Genomic DNA, 25,137 nt, shown 5'->3' with positions numbered 1-25,137 from the left:
CCTAAGGAGTGCAGAACATTTTCAAGTGCTAATCAGTGTTAAGGTATTTTAAAGAAGCCCTGATCTTTAAATGGCTAGCCCCTTTGAGAGCTACTTAGAACATTTCCACCTACCTGGAATAAGACAACAATTTGATAGAGTGTGAGAATAATTCAGTAGCTCAGTAAAACATTGTGGGGTATGGCAGTTTTAACTTTTTACTTGTAAGATATTTATGTTCTGAATTGAGTCTTGCTTTCTCCATTCTGGAAAATGTGGGAAGTATACTCTGACCACTCAGCAGGCTGGCTGCAGTTGGAAAGACCTAAGCAGAATTTTGGTGTCTGCTTGTTGCTAGAAGAGGCAAGCTTAGATTTGCTGTTCTGAAGTTCCTAGTGACATAAGTTTGTGTTCTCCTTTGGATTGTTCTGATTCCCAGATACATGGCAGACTGAGTGCAGTTGTGTTAAGTGGCTGGTAGAATGTTCTTATTGCTGGCTTTCAGGATGAGAGACCTCCTAGAAAGTGACTCCTGAGTGTGACTCTGTGTTTGCCTCACTCCTCAAGTTCCCATAAGGAGCTGAGTGCTAAAATCTAGCAGGATAAATTGGTGCCAACATGAGAAGCCAAACGAAACGGCGGGAAGATGAGGGATGTGAGGAGGGAACCCAAAGATTTGCCTTGTAGGAAATTCTGGAAAATAATCTGTCCAAAAACAAGGATAACCTGCAGAAAATGAGAACTGAGACTGATCTAGAAGTGCAGGTGTGTCGGTCTAGGTTGGATGGGAGCTTGGATGGGAACAAAGCTCCTGCTGATGCTGAGCTCCCACAGGAGTGAGGTGCACAGAACAAGATAGAGAAGAAGCTGAGACATTTGCTTTTGCTCTTCCTTTTACCATCTCTGCTCAGCAGCAGCCCCTGATTTGGCCACCTGGGTACTTGATTCAACATGGGAGGGCTGAGGACCCTGGCACACTGGGTGCAGCCAAATGGACACCTTGATTTTCACAATGGAATCACTGTGCCAGATGCAAAGCATCCCCACTTTAGAAGGCAGTGTGTGCCTGGCACAGCTCCCATTAAATGGGTTGGTTTAGGGACACTTCTCATAAGACAGTACATGCTGTTTATGGGCTGTTTCCTCTTCAGATACTGCAAGTTAGCAAAGGGTAGCAAAGCTCTAAGAACTCCACCCTACCCTGCTGTGAATCCGCATGCATGCCCAGAGCCATGTCTGGTTATGGGTTAAATGACTCCCCTCTGACTCACACCTTCAGAGCCAGTCAAACTTGAATTTGTATTTGGGGGTATTTTGGCAGTTGAACTTGAGCTGAGATTTGGGATGTTCCAAGTTTACCTCGAAACTTTTAAAAGCTCTGGACATGGTGTTATACACCTATAACCTCAGCTGTTTGAGAGGCTGCGACAAGAGGATTGAAAATTCAAGGCCAGTTGGGAAAATTAGCAAGACCCTTTCTCAAACTAAAAAATTTTCAAAGAGAGCTGGTGACATAGCTCAGTGGTAGAGTGTTCCTGGGTTCTATCACCAGTACTGCAAAAAACAATGACAGAAAGCAACTTTGTAGAGCAACTTCAATATCAAAAGAAGCAGAACTGGAGATAGTCTTATAGTAAGACTAAAGACTGATGCACATTTTAAGTTCAGGAGATCTACAGGTCCTGCAGAGCTTCCCTGCAAGTGAGGCCTGGGCTGGATTCCACCTGCAGCCAGAAGCAGCTGATCCTTGAACCTGGACCAAAGCAGACTGAATGAGCTTCCAGGTGGGGAGTTGCCCCCCTCCCAGGACTGCCTCTGGATGGTCTGTCTCCATTTTCTCTGGATTCACAAAGCATATTGAAAATGGGCCTTTTCTGCTTAAGCCAAGTTTGGTGCATTCATCGGTTAGGGCTGTTAGATCCACAGTTAGATCAAATCCACCTGTGACTTTCTTGAAGTCTGGCTGGAGTTGGACAGGCAGTGGGCCTGGCTAGAACAAGGGCTTGAGGTTCCACTGGGTATGGTGGTGTCTTGGTGCTGATGTGGAAAGAGCAGAGCACACTGTGTTACACTTGCTCACTGTTGATTCAGGAATTACACTGGTTGATGGATGTTGAACCAGCCTTGTGAGGACTAAATCCCTGTTAGTCATGTGTCCTTCTTTTGTTTTAAATTTTAAATATTTGTTTTATTTTCTTTTTAAGATTCTTTTTGGTACCAGAGATTGAAGTCAGGACCTTGCACTTACAAGGCAGGTGTGGTGCCACTGAGCTAAATCTCCAGACCTAAATATTTGTTTTAAATTGGCAAATGATAGTTATGTATATTTATGGTGTACTCTGTGATGGTTTGATATATTTGAGGATGATGATATCAAGCTGACTAGCATACCTATCACATCAAATACATAACTTTTTATAGTGAGTATATTTAAAATGTATTCTTTTAGCAGTTTTCAGATATACATTAACAATGTTACTGTACTGTGCAGTACGTCTTGAAAACTTACTCTTCCTCTCTAACTGAAACTCCATGCCCTTTAACCAGTGTCTCTAAATCCCTCCTCCCCATCCTCTAGTAACCGCCCTTCTACTCTCCGCTTTTATGAGTTCAGCTTTTTTAGATGCCCCATATAAATGAGAACATATGGCATTTGTTTTTCTGTTTTGGCTGATTTCCTTTAGTGTAAGGCAGCACATCATGGCAGAGGAAACCATTTGCTTTAGGGAAGTGAAAAGAGAAAGAGGAAGGACCAGGCCCCATCATCTCCTTCAAGACTACACACCTCCAGTGACTTGAAGACCTCCTGCTATGCCCTGGCTCTTAAGAATTCCAGCACCTCCCAAGCTGGGAACTGAGCCTTTAACACATAGGCCTTGGGGAAATTTGAGATCTAAATTATAACAAAGCCTGTTCATTTCATTGATTTTTCTCAGTTTTTTCCTGTTTTCCATCTTACTAACTCTGAAGGGCATATTTGAATACTTTTACAGCCAAGCATTAAAGACAAATTCTTAAAAAGGCAGAGGCAGGGGAGGAGGGGTGCCCCTGGAGTTCACCAAGGGTTCATCATTCCTGGGTCAGAGACTGGTGGTGCTGGGAGTAAGGCCAGTCTTGTCTTATGTCTGGGCACCCCGGGCCCTGTCACACAATCTTGCTGCTGCCCATTCCTTGATAGCCTCCACACAGCCCTGTAAGCACCTCACACTTTCTGGAGCAGAATAAGCACAAATATCCACAGGAATGAAGGTGCTGGGATCTGCTGCATTGCCTCACAGATGTTCACCACACTCCCTCCTCTTCCAGTGGGGCTTCAGGTTTGAGACAGATCATCTCTTTATGAACTAGGCAATGCCAGATGGAATGTCTGGCTGTAGTCTAGTAACACTTACTTCCCTGCCAAAGGCAAAGTCACTGGGTGATGAGATCCTGTTGGCTGGGAATGTGATTTCAAGTTCATGGGAAGTTGTGTTGAGATGAAAAACTCTGGCTGAACAACAGCTGAGTTGGTTGCTCATAAATTCTTATCCAGTTGAGATAGGGTAGGTGAGGAAATAGGCATGGAGCCATTAGCAAGTTTCAGCTATTGGCATGTTTTGGTGATGAACTTTGGAAATTGCTTACCTCAAGTTTTATCTATCCAACTAAGGGACATAATTCTTAAGAAGAGAAAGCTTCCCTTTTGAGATAGGTTTGCTGAAATGAACTGATAATAGACAAATTAACAGCAAACAAAGCATACAATGTTATTAACATGTATGAGTGCAGTCATAGGACAGTGAATACCCAATATGGCACAAGGTACAGAGGCTTATATACCCTTCTCCAAATGGGAGAAAGAGATGGAGAAATACAGACATTTTTGCGAGGCAGTAAATGATTTTTAGGTGGGAATGAATGGTAAATAATTTGCTTCAGAAGTTGAGTGGGCCCAGGAATAGAGAATAGCTTGTGACAAAGTCTATCCAGATTTGGTGTCATTCTCAATCTTCTTTCCTGCATGAGTTCAGTTAATGAAAACTCGGGGAGGGATCAAAGATGTTCATTTCCTCTTTGGCAAGTCCTGTCTTTAGGCAAATTAGGGAGTATCCTAGTAGAGCCTTTACAAGCATTTGCTGATTCAAGGGCTTTTAGTTTAAAATAACCAGCATTCCAGAGACCGTACTGTGGGGAGGCATTCCCTGGATCTCTTTATCCCTGAGTTGCAGTCTTAGCCTGTTGACCTGTTAGGGAGGGTGTGATCTGCCACTTTTGGATGGGACTCCTTGAGATTCCAGAACTTTGTCACTGAGCTCCATTTCAGATATGAACAGCAATTGTTAGGAGGAGCCGTTACAGTTAATAAGGGCACTCAAAGACCATGTAGTCTATTTACAGACAGAGCTTCTCATGGTAAATTTCTCAGCTTTTGTTGAATATCCTTCACCTGAGGCTGCTGCAGGAGTCAGCAGAGCTGACCAAGGAGAATTGGCTGCCCATCATAGTCACCTCACTCTTTGTAGCACTTCAGAGTTTGCAAAGTATTTTCCTTTCTGTTTTGCATGGCTTTCAGACATTTTCAAGTCAGTCAAGTCTTATTACCAGGCAGGCACATTATTTTTGGCTTTAACACATTAAGGAACCTACCAAGCCCAGTATCGTGGTGCACACTTGTGATCTCAGCACTAGAGAGGCTGAGATGGGGTAATGGTGAATTAAGAGCCAGCTGGGGGTAGCAAGACACTGTCTCAAACAAAACAAACAAGAGAAGCCTCCTCAAAGCGAGGTGGCTTGGTCCACACTCCACACCCTGAAAGGTAGTTCATGCCCATGCCTGCCTTGCTATGTTTCAGTGTCCCTTTCATGAAGTAGAGAAGATAATAGGCTTATTTCTTACTTGGAAACCATAAGGATTTGATGGGATTCTGTGTGCAAAGGGTTTGCCTGCCTGGCAGTTTTTGATGGTGTTATTTTCAGAGCCCATTAGTTTTTCTGTGTGCAGTGACTGTCCCAGCAACTCTGAACAGAAGTGGTATGAGTCCCACCCAGGAGCTTGTTAGAAATGCAGCCTTCCAGATCCTGCCCCAGACCTGCAGAATCAGAAACAGTATTACAACAAGCCAGAACATTCTTGTGCACAGCAAGGCAGGAGAAGTCCTAGTTTATGTGACTTCCCTGAGGCCTGGCCTCAAATGTATTAGTTTCCATTGTTCTGAGATAAACTCTTTTAGAGGGTATGTTTTAACATCTCCCAAATCAACCCACATACCATAATTCACGGTGTATCTCTTAGTTGTATCGTCAGCATTTTTTCTTCCATAATGGCACATTAACTAATTTAGCTTTCAGTTGATGGAATCTTCATCTCAATGGCATATAGTATATTTAGTTCAACTTGTTTTATACTTGTCTTTCTACTACTGTGTTATTCTCTGCCACCATATATGTGTCTGTTTTCTGGTACTCAGGCTCATAAGAGCCATACATGTAGTGCTATCCTACTCCTACTGAGGTGAAGACTCATGTGTTCATGATATCACTGTGATGTCCAGTCCTCATTAATACACTTAGTACTTCTGATGACTGCTAGGGATGTGAAAGTTGATTTTTTTAAATAAAAAATGTAATTCACTTTTCATTAAAGGACAAACAGAACAGAACAAACAATATATAATTTAAAGTAGCTCTCTGGAGCCTGAGAATTGCTTTTCTTTCTTTCTTTTTCTCTTTCTTTCTTTCCTGCTTGCTTGCTTTCCTTCTTTCTTTTCTTCCTTCCTTTCCTCTTTCCCTCCCCCTCCCTCCTTCCCTCTTTCTTTTTCTTTTCCTTCTTTCTTTCCTTACTTCCTTTCCTCCTTTCCTCCCTCCCTCCCTACCCCTTTCTTTCTTTCTTTCTTTGAACTCAGGACCTTGGCATTTGTGAGGCAGATGGTGGTACCTCTGAGCTAAATCCATGGGCCAAGAATTGCTTTTCTTAATCATAATAAGCTCCCCCCTGGCTGGACCCTTTCCTCCTTAGATCTTCATGGAGGGCAGCACCCTGCCTGTTGTATTAACACCCTTAGCATCAGCCACATTTTGATTTCCCAATCAGCCAGTCCTGGAGCTTCCTGAGCAGGGCTGCAGATTTCAGTCAGGTTTTCCTGTCGGGGTCATGGGCCTGTATGGACAGAGCAGATCTCTAGGGGGATAGAAGCCGGGAAGCATCCTCCTAGCTACGGGCTGGCTGTGACTGGGCCTGTCCTACATGCAGCCAGGAGAGCCCTGTGCACTGGGGCTCCTGACGCTGTGCTGTCACCCAGTTGAATGAGTACCCTGCATGTCACAAATCACTGTGCTTAAGTTAAAATGTTAATTAGAAAGCGCCTGTACAGACTGGGAGGTGACACCACAGGGAACTCAAGGAGTGAACATATTTTAGTGGGGGGCCTAAAATTTATAAATGTACTGCTGTGGGTACCTGTTACATTTTTCTCACATATACTGTGGTCAGTGTGAGGTAGATGGTCTTTTGATTTCTTTTCTCTTTTTGTAAACCACTATCACTACAGGACCAGTTCTCTACTTTTATCCCTAAGAATTTTCCTTCCACAGGAAGGAAAGCTTCCTTGAGCAGGAAGCTGTCTCAGGAAATTGCCCTGCGTGGTCTGTACTATTTGGACATCATTTTACTGATGTCTTTTCCCATAAACCAGCCAGGTGCTCTGGGATAGAGCAAAGAACAGCAGGGAAGACTCAGCTAAATCCCTATTTTTGCAAGAAAAGTAGCAACAATCTTGGGGATGGAGGTCAGAGAGTCATGGCAAGAGGAATCTTGTTTCTGGCAGTGGTCTCCAGGCACGGGAAGACAAATCTGTACTGGAAATTTTCTTTGAAGAGAAAACATTGGAAATGCTATAGGTGCTTCAGGCTGTGTGTCTTAGTTACTTTTCTCATTGCTGAGACAAAATACCTGAGTTAAAGGAGGAAAGGTTTATTTAGCTCAGTTTGTGGAGATTTCAGTCCTGAATCAGCTGGCTCCAAGGCAAGGTGGCTTGGCAGATAAGGCATCACAGAGGAAAAACAATTCATGGCAGGCAGAAAACAGCAAATGCAAGCAAGCAAGGGACCTTAACAGCATCTTTCTACCCCTTTTATACTGTTTCTCGGCTACTGGGATTAGGGCCGTGCAAAACCAACTGGTGGACTGATTTAGTAATCACACATCCTTAATTCCAGCATCACACACTCTAGATGTAACCACCTCTGAAAAAGCCCCACCTGTGATTACATGAGGCTTTGGGGGCACATCTAGATACAAGTCATAACACTGTGGCTCATCTGAAATGTTTCCGGGGGAAAGTTGAGACTTGGGTAAATCATTAGGGCTCAGACTGTGGCCATGCATATCAGGGTGGCTGGCAAGAAGAGTCATGTAGAACCATAGGCTGGGACAAAAAGGGAGTCAGAGGAGCAGGAAAGGACGTGAGCCCTGGCCTACCGTGCCACACCCTCATTTAGAAGTTTTCTGCATTTTGTGTATGTTCAAATTTAGCCTTAGAACATTGTGTGTGTGTGTGTGTGTGTGTATTTTTTTAAGAAATAATATATAAAGTGTTCCGGTGAAAACAGGCCTAGTAGTACATGCCTGTAATCCCAGTGCTCTAGGAGACTGAGGCAAGAGGATTGCAAGTTGATCCCAGCCTAGGCAACTTAGAGACTTACCAAGACCCTGTCTCAAAATGAAAAACTAAAAAAGGGCTTGGGATGTTGCTCAGTGTGAAGGCCCTGTTCAATCCCCAGTACCCCCAAAAAAGTGTCCAAGTGAGCCTGCATAGCTCTGGTTCTCTCTTGGAGCTGCTGTGAGCTTTGCTCCCTCCCAGGAACAATGTGCCTCATTCCTGAGTGGTCCTCCTCACAGCTCTGTAGCAGAGTATCTGCTCTCCTTCTCCAGCACCTGGCTCCTCTTTCCTTTCCTGCCCAGCATTCTTTCCCTCTCATCTCTGTATCTACTTGCTGTTCTCAGTGTAGGTGTAGTGTAGATGGGGGCTGCTGACCTCCCACCTCCCACCTCCTACTTCCAGTGTACCATTTCTTCTCACCTGGTCCCAGTCCTCCCAGAAAAATATCTTCCAGGACTTTGTCCCTGCCATTTTTGCATTACTTATTCTATCTCCTGAAAACATCACCCAGTGACCAGTAGTGATGAGACTGTGAACTTGGCTCACTCACTTTCTGCCTGTCTCACACCCTCAGGCCTCCATCTTTCTCACCTCCCAAAGATGGGGTGGTCAGTATGTCTGTGGCACTAAAGCCATAACAACAGGGACCACAGAGTTTTCTTGGGTTTAACCCTTTTCATTCTTTCACCCCATGAAGAGAGTCCCCATTAGGCAGAAGTCGTTCACAGCCAACATGCAGTCTAGCTCCTGAAAATCTCAGTGGAATACTAGCAAGCTGGCAGTGGTACACTGAAAGGATCATCTACATACTCGAGTGAGATTTATCCTGAAAATGCAAGGATAGTTCAATATACACCATTATGCACCTCATAAATGGGATGTACCACATTAAAATGAAGGACAGAACCACACATGCAGTAGTTTCAAGAAAAGCATTTGACAATATTCTATATCCTTCTTTCCTTTGTTGAGAAAAACTCTCAACAAATTAGGTATAGAAGGAATGTATCTCAACACAATACAGGCCTTATGTGACAGACCCACAGCTAACTTAATGACTTATTTGGTAAACACCAACTCAAAACTAAAAGCCTTTCCTGTAAGATCAGGGACACCACAAAGATGCCCACTCTTGTTCCTTTTCTTCAGCATCATGCTTGCCAGAGGGACAAGGCAAAAGACAGAGAAGAAAGAAGTGTCTAAACAAGAAGAAAGTAATTAAATGGTCTCTGTTGCAGACATGATTTTACATGTAGAAAACCCTAAACTTCTAAAAACCAATGGAACTGATGAAGTTATAATTCACAAATAATGAAGTTCAGTAAAGTTGCAGGATGCAAAATCAACATACAAAAATCAGCATTTCTGTATACTGAAAACTATCCAAAAAGAAATTTTTAAAATCCTGTAAGTAAAATAGTTATAAAAATAAAATATTTAAGAATAAATTTAACCACAGAAGTGAAAGATCTGCACACTGATACTATAAAACATTGATGAAAGAAATTGAAGACATAAATGGAAAGATAACATGTTTAGGGAATGGAAAATCGGTAGTATTAAAATGTCCATCCTAACCAAGAAGATCTACAGATTTAGTATAATCCCTATAAAAATTCTGAAACTATTTTTTCCCCCTATGGAGAGCTGAACCTAGAACCTTGTGCATGCTAGTCAAGCACTATACCTCTGAGATACACCCTCACCCTAAAATCTGAAACAGTTTAAGTACCATGTTGGAATCTAAAAACTTTTGAATTTCAGATTATCAGATTAAGGATGCTCAACTAGTAAAGTCTGTTCCAAAGACCAAAAACCTCTAGAATACTTCTGGTTCCCAGCATTTTGGATAAAGTTTACCCGGCCTGCATCACTGCCTTCGTGAAAAGTAGTAAACTTACATTCATGTGTTATTTTTTGTTTTTGCTTTTTGGTACCAAGGATCAAACATGTGTATTATTTTGTTACTATGTTTGCTTTGAAGGTCAAGACCTTCCCATTCAGGCTTTAGTATACTCTACTTTTTCTCATTCAGTCCTTAGTATATTGTTATATATTTATTGTACTAAGAAAAGTCATCATCAGAGAATTATCACTGGGCTCAAAGATCTCTGGGACACTCCTTTTATTGGGACAAAATCTTTCTTTTCTTTCTCTTCCATTTTTTTATTTGTTTCTATTTTAAAACTTTAAAGAAAATTCAAAGAGAAATATACCACATATGTTTGCCCCACCCCAAATCAAACTGCTTTCCTTTCCCGGTGTCCTTGTCCAGGCTCTGTTATGAACACTTTGCTCAAGTTTTCATCCATTGTAGATGGCTTTGTAACAGATAATTCAGTTAGTTTTTAAAGGAATCCATCTGTTGGGGCTATGTTGAAGTAATTTTCCATTTTCTGCTGTGGTGCTGTAGTACTCAGCAACCTTTTTGCCCACAGAGGCTCTTCCTCTGGTTGTTTTTAGAGTCATCCCCTGGAATGGGCATGCCCTGTCAAACAGCAACATCTTTATGATTCAGTAGATGTAGCCAAATCATCTCTCAGAGAGTAGGACCAGACTCTCCTGCCGCCTGCAGGCACAGGGCATGTGGACTGTTTCCCAGCAGCCTGGCTAGCAGAGTCCACCTTGTGTTTGTCATCTTCTCCCCCTGAACTGCAGCTCCTGGCATCCTCTCAGAAGACTCTTGATGGGACAGGTGTTTTATGGGCATGATTCAGTGTCCTGTTGCATCAGTAAAATGTGGTGTTTAATCAGATCTCACAGAGTTAGCAAAATCTGCCAAAGTCATTCTGTAGGAATGTCTGTCCTGCTTCCAAGAAAATTCATAAGTATTGGCCAGAGGCCAGGCCGCTCATAAACCTGACCACAGGCCTGTGAGCAACAGTAGGGCAGAACTTCACTGTCTTATTATTTGCTTTACCTTCTCCTGGAAGGTGGTATGGGTGGAGATAGTTGGGTCAGGGCTTTCTTGCCCTTCCTTGGGCGTTAGTTCCTGTTGTGTGGAAGAGAAGCAGAGTGTGATAGAGGGGATAGAAAACAAAAGTGTGTCAGAATATATCAATGAGCGAATTAACTCATGACTCTAGTTTGTTTCTTGTAAGAACCTCATGAGCCACTGAGGAAATTCTCAATTTAAACTCTAGACCTGGATGATGCGAAGGCTTCAGGAGTGGATGTGTCTAAGAGGGACAGTCTAGTACTCCTGGCTCGTGCTCGAGTTATTTCTGTACTAAAACAGTTTTCACCTGGCTAATCCTTGAAGATTTCTGCAGACAGGGAAATCATTGAAGTTTAATCTGTTTCATTCTTGTTCTACACAGAGATGGTAATGGGCCCTCTGTAATCCCCTTTCCTGTCCTATGACCAGAGCCATACAAACAATCCCAGAGCTTACTTCCTGTTTTCCTTAGGTTACCAAAGATAGCAGAGTCCCCTCTGATTAATTGTGCATTTCACTATCTGAAACTTACCTGGATTTATCCTTTCTGATTGTTTTTCTGTTGTTTCTCAATTTAGACTTTTCACCTAGAATCTCTGGTTCAACCAGAGTGGGGCTGAAGGGACTCACAGGGGATCTCGTCCATGTTCCCAGGCAGTGAGACTGTGCTCTAGATGAGAATGGTGGTGGTAAAGTTAAGAGTGTTTACACACACACACACACACACACACACACACACACACACACACACATGAGAATCCAGGACCAATGTGAGAAAATGTAAAATAACAAAATACAAGAACAAAAGCTGGGAGCTAGTAAAAACAAAATTAGACAAAACTAGTAAAAACAAAATTAGAAAGAGACCTGAAGAAGCATGAGAAAAGCAAATGAGAATAGAAGTGTGCAAAAATACACGGATTGAAAGAAAAGTTATATGTAAGAATGTGATGGCCAGCAAGAAGGAAAATAATTCTGTGTAGCTGATAGAGGCAGCAGTAGAGGTAGCAGTAGAGATAGCTCAGTAGAGGTAGCAGTAGAGATAGCTCAGTAGAGGCAGCAGCCACCAAGGATTCATTCATCCACCATAAATCAGGCACCTCCACCATGTACAACCCTCTGTGCCTTCCCCTGCTCCTTGATCTCTGACAGGCCAACTTTAGGCACCACAGAATCCATTGTGTTAATCTTTTGCTTAATGCTAATCATTAGATGTGTCTTGCCCCTTCTGCCTCTCCCCACAAACAAAAGCACAGAGTCCCAGACCCCTGAAAGTGAGGACCGTGCTGTGAGCTTCTGTCCCATATAAGGATGTGTTGGGCCAGGTAGGGCACGCAGCTCTTCAGTCAGTTGCTCTCAGTGGCTGTGGAGATATTTTGGAATCCATTTAACTTTAAAGGAAATTATTCTCTGTAATCTGGGTACCACATCCAATCCATTGAAAAATCTGAAAAGCAAAATTGATGCTCCTTTGAAGAAGAAAAATTCCACTTATGGACAGCAAGGTTATCCTGCCTATCTGAGGTCTATTCTATGGATTTCAGACTCACCAGCCCCACAATCACATAAGCCAATTCCTTAAAATAAATACACACACATGGTGGGCTGTTTATATCTATGGTTCTGTGTCCATGGATTCAACCAGCTGCCAACTGAAAATATTCAGGGAAAAATCTACATCTGGGCTGGGGATTTGGCTCAATGGTTCCACCACCTGCCTCTCAAGCACAAGGGCCTGAGTTCGATCCCCAGTACCAAAAAAAGAAAAGAAAAAAGAAAAAAACTACATCTTTACTGAACATGTTACAGTCTTTTTTTTCTTGTCAGTATTCCCTAAAAAATACAGGATACTACTGTACATAGATTTACACTAAATTAGATGTCATAAGTCATAGAGGTAATTTAAAGTATATAGGCAGATGTGCATATGTTCTATGCAAATACTATAATTTAAGGAACTTGAGCATCTGTATGGGGAAGGGATGTCCTAGAACCGCTCCTCACAGATGCTGCGGGACTGATGTGTATATATTTGTGTGAGTATAAGTGTGTTTAAGTATGTGTGTGCCCTCCTGATCCTGTCTTACTGGTAGAACCCTCTCTATTACATCTTTAAACCTTTAATTATGTAATTATAGAAATTGAATGCTTCATTTACTATCTTGAGTTTTCTCCTTATCTCATGGATGATTATCTTATGGCCTGCAGCCTGGGCGTTTATTCCCAGTGCGCCAGGTGCCAAGCATGTTCTTCAGGCTGTGCATATGTGTCAGTCGTTGTGGTGAGTCCCAGATTGTAACTAAAGAAAGTAGAAGTGAGAGGAGCTTTTCAACGAAGGGGATTCCTTACTGCTCTCTCTGGGCCCTCCTTGCCTGGTCATATCTCAGGACATGTTACAAAGCCAGGTTTTGAGCTAACAGTGATTTTAGTGTTCATTGTTCTGTATGAGTTTTGGGGAATCTTTTAACCACTTGGGGTTTTTCTTTTGTACCTGCAACTTGAGAATTTTACCACAAAATGGAGAGAGTGTTGATAGCTGTTCCGATAAATGTTAAAACTAGCCTGAGGTCAGATCGCATTCCCCAAACATTCATTTTCCAGGAATCATTTGTCAGTTCAGTGTTTCAGTGTTAGCACTTCTTTCTGCTTATTCTGTACCGTGATTATTTATTGTAATTATTATGATAATTTTAGGTCACAGATGCCACAAAGCTCTGGGTGAAGCTGAGCTCAGGAGTAAAACTGAGCTTCAGTACATCCTAAACATGAAACCTTTAGTTCAGTGCTAAGTGCAGCAGGGAGAAATTCCAGTGTCTGCTTCAGCCGTCTGAAATTATAGTCAGCAAGGAGTTGAACTGAAGTACATTACCCGTGACCATTTTCTTGCTCTAGAGTTAGCTTCTTGGTAAAAGCACAAGCTTTGAGAAATCTACTTTACAAATCCCTAATTGGGCAGGAAAGAGTGAGGAAATGAGGATATCAGAACATTCTCTTCTTTTCTAACTTGTTCAGTTGGGGAACAGTAATTGATAAAAAATAGAGAGACCTACCCTAAATGAAGTAGGAAGGAAAAGAGAACATCTGGGAATTGTCCCTCTCAAGCTGTAGTAGGGTTCAGTGAGCTCAGATGCGTGAGTCAAAACTTTTTGGGCTGGGGGTATCACTGGGTAGTAGAGTGCTTGTGAGACCCTGGGTTCAATACCCCAGCAAAACAAAACTTAACTACTCTGGGTGGCTCACTTTTTGTGTATTTTTGAAATCCTTTTAAAGTCAGCTCTAAAAATACTAAATCAAGCCAAGAAAAATAGCATTGCCTGTATAGGGTGGCTTCCATGTTCACATCCTTCACAGTTTGAAAGCTAAAATGAAAACTTGGGGCTTTTTGGAATGTTGACATGGAAATGAGTGCTGAGGGAGAGTCAGCAGATACTGCCTGGCCTCCTCTCACTGCATTCTGAGCCCATGGGGTGCAGGAACCCACAGCCCAGGATTGCTGGCATCCAGGAGAGAGCTCTAGAGCCAGTCTTCCCACACTGGGTGCTTGCCAAGTAGGGGAAGGCAGGTGGACATGACCCTTCTCCATCTGATTGGTATTTTGATGGTTCTGAGCATTACTGTGTACCTGCTGTGGATTATTTCCTCCTTAGTGACATCCCTCCCTCCTTATAGCTTTGTAATTAGAGGTGAAAAGAAGGAGCATTTGTCAGCATTTGAGTGAACTGAATACATTATTTTGCTTTCCTTTGCAGTCGAAATGAACATGTGGTAGGAAACCCAATAAGACACCATTGCACCCTACAAGGTCAGCACAATTTTGCAGAAATGACAACACCACACCACCCATGTAGGAACTCATTTGCCCAAGGCACCTGAACATGATGCACTGCTTCTGAGAGCAGCTCATCATTGTCTAATAAAGGGGAAGAGGAAGCATTTCCAGCTGTAGGCCCCAAGGGTCCTATGCTGATGGGGCCAAAGCCATGTGCTAGAATGTTGTCTTTATGCTAGGTGCCAGAGCCCCACATTAGAAGCAGCTGAGATGCTACTGAGCTGAAGGATGGATAAGTAAGCTGTGATTTTATGTGCCAGTAAGAATGGACAAACTATATCTATATAGAACATAGGTGCTCCCTCTGTCTTTCTCACGCTCCCTGTCTCCCTTCCAGTCTTCCCTTCCCACTTTTCCTCTCCTTCCCTCTCCCCTAGTTATGGCTTGCATTTAGAAGTCCCCCCAAATCCTCATTTGGTCTTAAGTGGGGCTTTTTTCTGAGGTGGCTAGATCTAGAGTGTATGATGCTGGAATTGTTTCATGCTGGGACTAGGCCTGAGGGCACTAGGATTAAGGGCGTGAGTCCTACCTGTTCTAAATTGTCTGAATAAAATAAAAAGGGCAGAAAGATGCTGTTAAGGTCTCTTGTTGCTTTTGCTAACTTCCACCCACCATGAACTTTTGCCCCTCTGCCTTGTGCCACCCTACCAACTGTAAGCTAAATAAACCTTTCCCCCTTTAACTTTGTGTCTGGTATTTTATCTCAGCAATAAGAAAAGTAACTAAGACATCTCCTTTCCTGCCTCTCTCCCTGTCTTTCTCTCTGTGTTGGGGGTAGAACCCAGGGCCTCATGCATGCTAGGCAAGTGCTCTACCACTCAGCTACAACCCCACCCCTTGGTAGAAAATACAATTTCATCAACCAAAACATTAGAAATTGGAAAAAAGCAAGCTCTGTTGATAAGGAATGTAAACATAGATGGCCAATCTCAAAAGCCAAGAGTTGCTATTACAGAATTCAGGGTGTTTATCTCTTAGAAGGAGGGGCAGGATGCTGTGGAGAAGATGAGTGTTTACTTTGTAATTACTCTCTATGCTATATGGCTTGTGAATGTCTTTTGTGTGTTTATGTCTTACACACATATTTAACAAGATGGAAAATGGTTCTGTAGAGTTGCTCAGTCAGATGTGGCTCATACTTGCCATTGGCCAGTTGCAGGGTCTATCTTTGCTTTGTTTTTAGGAACCATCCTCTCAAACCTGCCTCACTAGGGGGTGTCTCAGATGGATCCAGGTGACCGTGTAGCCCTGAGAGCACCTGTGTGTCCCTCAGCCAAGGTGGTAGGTATCATAGGTCCCTTTCTCTCCCTACTCCTCAGGACCTCTTTGGCTGCCTTGAAGTCCCAGGAGGCCAGGACAGCAGGGGGAGCTCCAGCTCTCCAGGGGCCAGCCTCCTGCAAGGCAGGGCCACCTTGTGGGGTTGAGGACTGCCCTTTCGCCAATGTGGATTCTGAAATAGAATGAATGCTAGATAGCCTTTCAGAGAGAGGCAGGGGATCTGCCATGACCTCACCTGTGTCTGGTAGCCCTTACCTGCACCCTTCCCTGGGAGCTGGATGCTGAGCATGCAGCTGTTAATCTGGGATGGGGACCCCAGGGTCCTGGCCAGTGGCTAACAGGACCACCAAGGCTCCCAGTGGTTAGTGGCCTCTCATGGATGGACTCACTGTGGCAGAAACTCCTGGGGAAGAAGACCTGGAGCACAGACCCTACAGTAGTGCTGCAGTCTGACCCTTGAAGGACTGAGGGAAATACTTCAGCCCCTGCCCACCCTCCTGAATGTCCATCCCCCCACCCCCCAAGTTGTAGTGCTCCTCAGGTAGGAGTGAGCGCATTCCTTATGCATTGTTGCTGCTACTTCCCAAAGCCAGTGTTTAAAGCAGGGACAAGAGCAGGCTAGGAAACACAGCCAGTAGCTTGAAAGTCTGAGCTAAGCACATAACAGCTTCCCTTTTGCCCTGCAGAAGATTCAAGGCCCCCACCTTGACAGATAAAGCCATGGTTTTAAGCTACATTCCATCAAAGAATAAACATTTCTTACAGACTCATTAATAGTGGAACAAGGCCAGGCATGCAGGCAGGTGAAACTGTGAACACCTTCCCATTCTCTACATAGCACAAATCCTACTCCCCACCTCCTAAACCAGTGTCCAGAAAGCCTTTCTTGCCCTTCTCCTCTGATATTCCATCCTTACTCCTCGCTGGCACTTTGTCCTCTCTGCCTCCAAAACTGCAGGTGACCATACACTGTAGGGTAGGGGCGGGGGTTGGGGGCAGGTGCAGATTGATTGAAGGTATTGAAAAGGTGAGTATTTGACCATTTCACAGAACATTCTCTTTTCAGGACCCAGGTATATACAATATTTTTGTTGTGCAAAATTAGATCAAAATTCAATAGTGAGTGCCTTGAGCAGTATTTGGAGATACTGCTTTAAAGAAGTTATGGTGGAAGTGTTGGTAAGTTCCAGAGATCTTATCTGTATGCTACCCCTTCACCTACATAGGAAGGAGTTGTGTCTCCCAGTGATCTGGACCTTGTCATGTCTGATGGATTGGGCATGCGCTACGCATTCATCGGACCACTGGAAACTATGCACCTCAACGCAGAAGGTATGTGTCTAGGTTAGGCCGAGTATTGAGGCTGCTGATAATTTCTCTGGGTTTTGTGAACAGCCAAAAGTTGCCTTCGCATTTTTAACTACTGAATAGAAACAGCAGCACCTGTGGAAGATAATCAGCAGTCCAGGAAATTCACCGGTACAGACTGGGACACAGAACACTGTGCACTGAGCTGTAAACCCATGTGGAATCTGTGATCCATGGGTTCTGAGTGTGAAAAAACCAAAAAGAAAGAAAGAGGGACATGATATTATGGGAGCTCTTCTGCATTTCCTCCTGCATGGTGGAAGAGAAAGTGCTATTTCCCTGGAGAAGATGATGAAATTATTTAGAGGCAAAAAGAAAGAAAAAGATGAAGAGATGTGAAAACTTAGCCCTCTGCTGGAGGGCTGCCTAAACAAGGTAACCTGGAAGTATGCTTTTCTCTAGCTATAGGTGTCCCTTGTAGAAGGTCCAGGAGCTGTGAGGCAGAAGCTTCATGGAACGGGAGCCTGTGAGGACACATGGGGTGGGGAGATTAAGACATTTGCCTAGAGCCAACCTCAGAGCTGACCTACATGAGCCACCATGTGGTAACTCTAAAAGATAACTTGAGGACAAGTGTGAAACTCCATAAACCAGATTTTGAATGATTTAAAAAGAAGACCTCTGTAAAACAACCAATAAGACATATACCAAGTTAAAACAAAATGTATCAAAAAAAGCTATGTATCAAAATTTTGACAGATGCCACCTAGATGTGTGGCTGTCTTTTAGTGTTAAAATGTTAGGTAACATTCTCTTTTTGCTTCTCTGCATTACTTCTCTGCACTTATGATAAGTTTCTATAAGTAATTTAACAGTGACATCTTGAACTGGTAAAACATACTTAGAAAGAAAAAGGGAACACTGTATCTAACTCCATGGTCTACATTTAACCATGGATATTGAGAAATGGGCTTATCGGAAAAAGGTGATTATAGTCACGCGTGTGTGTTCCTGTCTTTGAAGGGGTGGAACCAGAATGAAAATTAGAAAAGACAGGCAGATAAGTTGGGCTCAGTGTGTGCAGGAAGAACTTTCTAGTAACTGGAGTTCACGTCTGGGAGAAGGCAGGTTGTGAGTGGAGATTTGGGGAGCTGTGTTTAGAGAGGAAACTCCTGCCATGAAATGGAAGGGGGAGGTGGGGACCCATGGGAATCTATTTGACTTCAGTTCTGTAATTCCATTACACTTTGGTAATAGTTCAGTCCATTTTCACCACAGTACTTCATGAAATACTTTCCAATGAATAATCTAAGCTGATTTACTAGACATGTTGTTGCACATAGCAGGTACACATAGGATTTCATGAGTGGTCTGGTTGTATGTGCCACATAAATGTCCAATAGCTGGTGTGAGTCTCCCTTAAAGTCAAATGTGAATAAGAGTAGCTGAAGGGCAAGAGAGAGGACTCTCCCCAGCCACTGGCATTCCAGTTTTGCAGAAAGATGTCTATTGACCACGGGAAGCTAATGTAAAGAAAGATGCCCACATGCAAGTGAAGCGAGATACTTTAAAAATATTGGACCAGGGATGTAGTTCAGTGGCACCATGCCTGCCTGGCAAGAACAAGGTCCTGAGTTCAATCCCTGGTACCAAAAAAAAAAAGTATCATTAAATTAGTCTTGAATAATTTCAAATTTTTTTCAACCAGATCTTGTAAATGGTGAAGATATTTAAGTATTTGAAATGTGTGTAAATACTGCCTGATAACTACATATTTTTCTTTCTTTTTTCTTGAGAAAAATAAGATAATTGAGGTATCATGAGAATTCAATAGGGAGAGAACTGAGAACAGCTTTGAGTCTCAAACAAATAGAAACAGAAACCAGTGACACCAGAAACTCAAGAACCAAGTGGGGTGGCAGACAGGAAGGAGGCCTATAATAATTTTTCAAACAAAGCCGAGATGATAAGAAAACCTAATTGCCTTAATATGATAACGGGAGACGGATGTAGTTTTCAACTTCAGAGCATTCCAGAGCTCAGATTTAGACAGTTGTAAGATCTGGCTGGGAATCAGTGGAAATGTCCATTATTCTCCACAGTGTCACCCAGAATATATCAAGATTAAAGAAGGAGAGTTTGTTTTTGCTGATAGTGTTTTCATAAAGTCAAGCTTCTCAGGTTAAAGAGATTATTTAATCCTAGAAGCTACCATTTATCTAGAACTAGTGCAAATATTTTAGGATTTGTTTTTAATCTAATAGTACCTGAAAAACAGGAAGGCAGCATGCTTACTCTACCTTTTTGGATACTTTTAAAAGTGTTGCCCATGAAGGACAAGCTCTTGGCATAGTCCTTCTGGCCTCTGGAACCAATCAGTCAGGTCCCTATCCTGGTTTTCACCCTTATTAGCTATACAGCCTTGAGTCAGTACTTTATTCACCTCAGTTTTCCCATCTCTAAATGGAAATGACAACAGTAACCACCTGTTATGCTGGTATGAGAAATAACCCGGACAATGGCCAGTTGCTTGGAATAGATTACATCCTTAATAGAAGTCTTCATAGAGTTTTACCTTGTTTAATTTACTGTTCTTCCATGTTTTTGTTTTTAAATTTTTGTATGTTTGTTTGCTTTTTTAAATTCTCCCCAAAAGATTCACATGTGTAAGAGAAAGAAATGCAAACTACAGATTGACTTTTCTTGCTGTGCAATAGGGAATCAGAGCTAAGTGCATGGTTTAACTGTGTGCTTTGCTGAGCTGGGCTCCCTGGGGACATTCCTTGGGGCTATTTGGGCTGTTTTCCTGTTCTTGTCTCTCTGTAAAATAACATCTCAGAATCGGGCAGCCCCTGGAATTCACCTCTAGGGGAAGTGGTTGTTATTCTTAAGTGTAGGCACTTACCTTTTTTAAAAATGTTGCTTGGTGAATCTGGATCATCTATGTGGAGCTGCCGTTTTTTTTCAGAATGAGAAGCCACAGTGATGCAACAGGGTTCAGTGAGAATGACCCTGGGTAATTCTGCCTCCCTGGCCTTAGGCATGTCTTCCCTTAGGTTTGGGATTTGATCCTGGGAACAGGAACAGATAGGGACCTCTGAGCTTTCAGGCCTTTTTGATCTACTTTCATAAGTCCTGTGAAACCCTGTCTCTTACAGCACATCAGTTCACATGTAGATGTGGGTTCATACACTGGGTGGATACCTGGAGCCAGGCATGTGCCTCCCTGTGGTGTCAGCCCAGCAGGCATGGTGAGGTGAGCAGCGAGGTGGAGTTTGACGCTGCCTACAAATGTGACATGGAAGAGTTTTCTGGCTGTGCATCTGGAGTACCTGTAGGTTTAGGGTGATCCTCCCCTTCTCTTTGGGGCCTCACAGCTGAAGAATTCTGAATTAATGGAGAGGTAAATGTGGCACTTGAGTTGAATCCCATGGCATTGCAGTTCACAAAGGAGAGGGTGTGGAGTTGGCTTCTGAGGGGATCTAGGTGCTTCTGCCTTCCCTAAAACGGTGAATATTTCCCACTTCCTCCTGGTATGGTGTGGAATTTGAATATTTCCCAAAAGTCCATATGGGGCCTTGGTCTTCAGCTTACAGAGTTATTGGAAGGTGGTGAAAACTTTACGAGAAGGGGTCTAGTGGCAGGACATTAAATGTGGCTGGCCCTTGAAGAGGTATTGGGATCCAAACCCTTTTCTGTCTCTCTTTCTTGGCTACTATGAGGTAAGCAGCTTTGCCCCACCATGTACTCCCCACCACCATTACTGCCTCCCCACAGGCCCAAACCAACAGTGCATGAACATAGGCTGACCAAATGTCCACAAAGGGCCAGCATGGAGGCAACACTCCAGGCTTCCAGGACACAGTGCTCTTCAGAGCTGCAAAGTCAGGAAAAAATGTGTAGGGTCTACCATAGAATTCCTCCTTGCCCCAGGCAAATAAGTAATACATCTCCCACCTCTCTCTGGAGAAGACTGGAGATAACGCATCCCTGGGGAAAAGCCCTCTGAATCAGTGTCTTAGTTTGGATTATAACTACCCTTGCTGATTTGGTGGATTCTTGTTTTCATGTCATTTCAGGTATGGTGAACTACTGTGACAGGTATAGCGAAGGGATGAAACGCGTCCTGAAGACTTTTGGACCCATTCCAGAGTTTTCTGGGGCCACAGTTGAGAAAGTTAACCAGGTGTGTGGACTCATTGCTGAGGAGCGTGCTGACTGTCACCTTCTCCTCTGCCACCTGCCAGTTGGACTCTTATCTGCAGGGGGAATCTTGCCCCTTGATTTTGGTGGTTCCTTTTTCCTGACTCTGCCCATCCAGGTCACCAGCAGACTTACAAGAATTGTGACCCGTGAACAAATAGAAACTTACCTGTCCTCAGCCTCTAAGATTTGGAAAGCATGTGTTAATTGGGGTTTTCTATTTCTTGGGCCTTTGAAAGCAATGTAGAAAAAGTCAGGATAAGTAGGAACCATAGGTATACTCCTGGCAAGTTCTTTCATCTAATGCTTCACCTCCCCTCCTTTCTTTCCCCAGGCCATGTGTTCAAAGGTTCCCAATGACCCAGGGCACTTAGCTGCCAGAAGGCAGTGGAGAGATGATTGCCTTATGAGACTTGCCAAACTGAAGAGTCAAGAGCAACCCCAGTAAATGTTTCCTAATGCTACTGTCACTCTTCCATTGAAGTCCTGTTTAGGAAAATTAAAAGTATTCAATCCAGTCTCCAATGCAGAGAGCAGCCCAGGGGTGCATGGCCTGAAGATTCAGAGCCCTCTCCCCTTTGTTTGACCACTGGTCACCTGGAACATCAGCCTGGATTTGGATGTCACAGCAGCAGCACTTGGGTTTGATTTCCTGCCTTCTGGGAAAATAGTCTGAAGATTTTAATCTTTTCAGAACAATTACATATGGCTACATCTTATGGTCAATGATTATGGCTTCCTGTTATTTTAATCAGTAGCAAAAATATTTTTATAATCAGTTTTCTAATCCCTTTCTGTGTACTCTATGGATCTGCATTTATGAGGCAATTGTCTTCATTTTACTAATCTTTATTCTGAATAAAAGTTTTTGATTCCATAAAGACATTCTTTTTCTTCTGTTCTTCCTGAGAACAATAGCACTTAATTCTGGTTATTGGCATATCTTGGAGTGACCATGACAGATGAGTAATGAGCAGATACTTTGTTATTCAGCAAAAACCATCCAGTTTGAGTCAATACTCCCACAGCTGGTTCCACAGTGCCCCGTGACAATCTGGTCAGATATACTTGAGAAATACCATTGACTGCCTAACCTTGAGGAACTCCATTCCTACAGCAAGTCAGGGGTTTCAAAGTTCTACAGAAGATACCCACTCTACCCATCATATTCCACTTCCTCTTTTAACATGTGGTCTTTCGTAGCACTAGTTCCCAGAACACTGGGAAATAGCAGTGCACACACCTCCCACCCATTGAGCCACACACATCATAATGACTTTGACCACCTGATGCCACTGTGGGGCCCCTGGGCCTTACTGTTTGGATGACTGGCATCTCAATTTTACCTGCCTTTCCTCTAGGCTCTTCTGGTGTTGAAAGCAGCATCACTGATGGGGAACCACATAGAATCATCACACTCATGTATTCTCACAACATATTCTGGACAGCTGAAAATGCCAGGCATCAGGAAAATGATCCTTGCTTCTGCATAGGTTACAGAAGACAACAAAAAGAGACGTAAGCATAGTTGGTGCTCCAGAGGTGCCATGCACCCGGGGCTGTACTACCTGGGAGATGAGCCCTGGAAGGCTTTGAGGAGGTGGCTGAGGAGCTGCTTTGGATACAGGTCAGCCAGTCCCTCTAGCAGGGAAAGAATGGGAGAGGCCTGGGGTATGGGAAAGACAGGCTACAGTAGGTAGGGCCTGACCTTGGGGAGTTGTAGGGCCATACCAGTAGTTATACCCTCACTTGGGACCAAAACCTTTTGTCAGTAGGGAGTGGCCTGTTCAGGTCAGGACCCATTAAGTTCATTCTGATAGCAGTGCAGGTGGAGGTGGAGATGCTGTGGTCCAGGCCAGATCTGTGAGGCAGGCTGGGCCTGACCATCATGGATAAGAAGTAGTGCCAGCAGGGCTAGACACTGCTCTGGAAGGCCAGAAACCCAGGAGGAGGGGCAGGAAGTGTGATCATCCCAGATGGTAAAACCCCACTAGAGAGAGGATGTGGCAAGATGTGAGGGGAAGCCTTAGCCCAGAAAAGTCTCTAGTCCTTCTCTTTGATTAAGTTTTAGGTACTCCCTAAGTTCTGGTGACTCAAGCCATACACTTCCTACCAGGGTTGCTTCGCTATCCTTGGGGTTCCCTGACACTTCTGCTTGCTTCCAGTTTTTCCTTGTGTCCAGTTCCTCCTTGCTTCTGGTGACCTGCTTCAGCCTACTCCCATCTCCTTTGCTGAGTCCCTGCACCATTCTCTGGCAGGAGGCAATGTACCTGGGTGTGGGGCACAGGTGAATCCTATGTGCAGACCATCTGGTTCACCACACCTGTGAACCACGGGAGTTCTTCAAGGACCAGCCACAGGGTGGAGATAGGGCAGAGACCCCAGACAAGCCAGGCAGGAGCAGCCTGGGGGACGGAAGTGGGATGGGAACATATTCATCTCCATGCCTGAGTTCTGTTTTCCCACTTTTGCATCAAGTATTTTTGTGTGGATGTCAGACATATTCTGAGATACAGTCAACTTTCCATGTCTGCAGTTTCAGAATATGAGGATTCAACCAACTGAGGATCAAAAAATTTGACAAAAAAATTCTAGAAAGTTCCAAAACATTACATGTATAGACCCCTTTCTTGTCCTTAGGGCTTATGAATCATCTAGAGATGATTTTGCATACAGGAGGATGTATGTAGGTTTTATGCGAATGATACACCATTTTTTTTTTAATAAAAAGGATTTAGGCAACTGGAGAGTTTGGTTTCTTCCATCATCCTAGAACCAGTCTCCTACAGAAACTTAGGGGCAGCTATATAAAGCAGCACAGGGGCCTCATGGTTTACTTATCACTCATAACATATAAGGAGGAAGAATCAAAGAAATGATGGGGTAGAACAGTGCCCAGAGATTCTCACCTAAACGCTGAAAAACAAATGAAGCCTCTCAAGCCTGAGAACAGTGGAAAGCACATCTGTGGCTCTGGACCAGCCAGCATTAGGAAGACAGCTCTGCAAACAGCTGGGAAGAGCTGGAGTTGGTCTGACATGAGGCTGTAGGAAGAGCCAGGATATGCGCAGCCCAAGCAGCCATGTCTGAAGAAAGCAGCTCTGATGGAAATGCGCACCTTGGCTTGCAGGAGGCCTCTCCACAGCTGTTTGTTGCTGGGGGTTGCAAAATGCCTGGTGGCTCTGAGGAGTGGGACAGCTGCACAGTGAATGCCATGTATCCATTTCCTACCTCTGTCCTGTCCAGGATTCCATTTATGACACTACACCTCATGTTGTTATGTCTGCCTGGGTTCCTCTGGTCTGGGCCAGTTTCTCAATCTTGTCTTGTTTTTCATGCAGTAAATGTCAGCTGTCTACTATCTACGTGGTCATTGCAGCCACAGTCATCCTTGACTTCTTTCTCTCCTCCCCCAACCCAATTTGCCAGCTCAGCCTTCAGTGTCACTTCTAAGATGGCTCCAGACTGTGGCAGCTCCTCATCTCCACCACTGCTCCATCATGAAGTCTAGCTGTCATTTCGACAGTCCTAAGGAGCCCAGGCCTGGGACCCTGGAGAATGGCAGCAGTCTTGGTTTGTCTGGCATTTTTCTCATGAGTAGACAGGGATCCATTCATGGGGACCATCATGTCTAACTAATATTACTAGGGTGTTGGCCTTCACCACATGGGTTTGCCAGGTTTTTCCCCTGTGAGTTCCTATTACAAAATAGGAGTGGTTTAGGAGGACCAACCTATTAGACATCATTCTGACTGGTTTCTGAGTCATTTTATCAGCAAAGCATCTTCTCAGCAAAATGTTTGTCCACATGAAGATGCACACTCTGAGCCTGGTGTCTACCCAGAGTACCCACAGTGCTCCCTGTGCACTAAGGTCAGAACAATTTCCCAGTTTTGTGCGCTTAGCTTTGGGGCCAGTGGTACAGTTCCTATGATTCATGTCTGGTTCCTACTTGATGTGAAGCT

At 43.7% G+C, this 25,137-nt stretch overlaps 1 protein-coding gene across 6 annotated transcripts in view; it reads left to right on the top strand.

Moving 5' to 3' along the window:
• The window catches only part of Cryl1 (crystallin lambda 1), a 125,040-nt gene extending 103,345 nt beyond the window's left edge, over nucleotides 1-21,695 (top strand). For 4 of the 6 annotated variants that reach the window (XM_010633799.2, XM_010633802.3, XM_010633801.2 and 1 more), the window contains 3 exons: nucleotides 16,888-16,993; nucleotides 21,049-21,155; nucleotides 21,507-21,620. In XM_010633799.2, coding sequence (XP_010632101.1) covers nucleotides 16,888-16,993; nucleotides 21,049-21,155; nucleotides 21,507-21,620 — 327 coding nt within the window. Of the gene's footprint in view, nucleotides 1-16,887; nucleotides 16,994-21,048; nucleotides 21,156-21,506 lie in introns of all 6 variants that reach the window. The other 2 variants (XM_010633798.2, XM_033759882.1) reach the window with 1 other exon arrangement.
• Nucleotides 21,696-25,137: the final 3,442 nt, after the last annotated feature.

The sequence above is a fragment of the Fukomys damarensis genome, unplaced genomic scaffold (assembly GCF_012274545.1).
Source record: "Fukomys damarensis isolate Sample0158 unplaced genomic scaffold, DMR_v1.0_HiC HiC_scaffold_38, whole genome shotgun sequence".
Lineage (NCBI taxonomy): Eukaryota > Metazoa > Chordata > Mammalia > Rodentia > Bathyergidae > Fukomys > Fukomys damarensis.
Note: the sequence above shows the minus strand (reverse complement) of the source record. Positions and strands in the feature narration are given on the sequence as shown.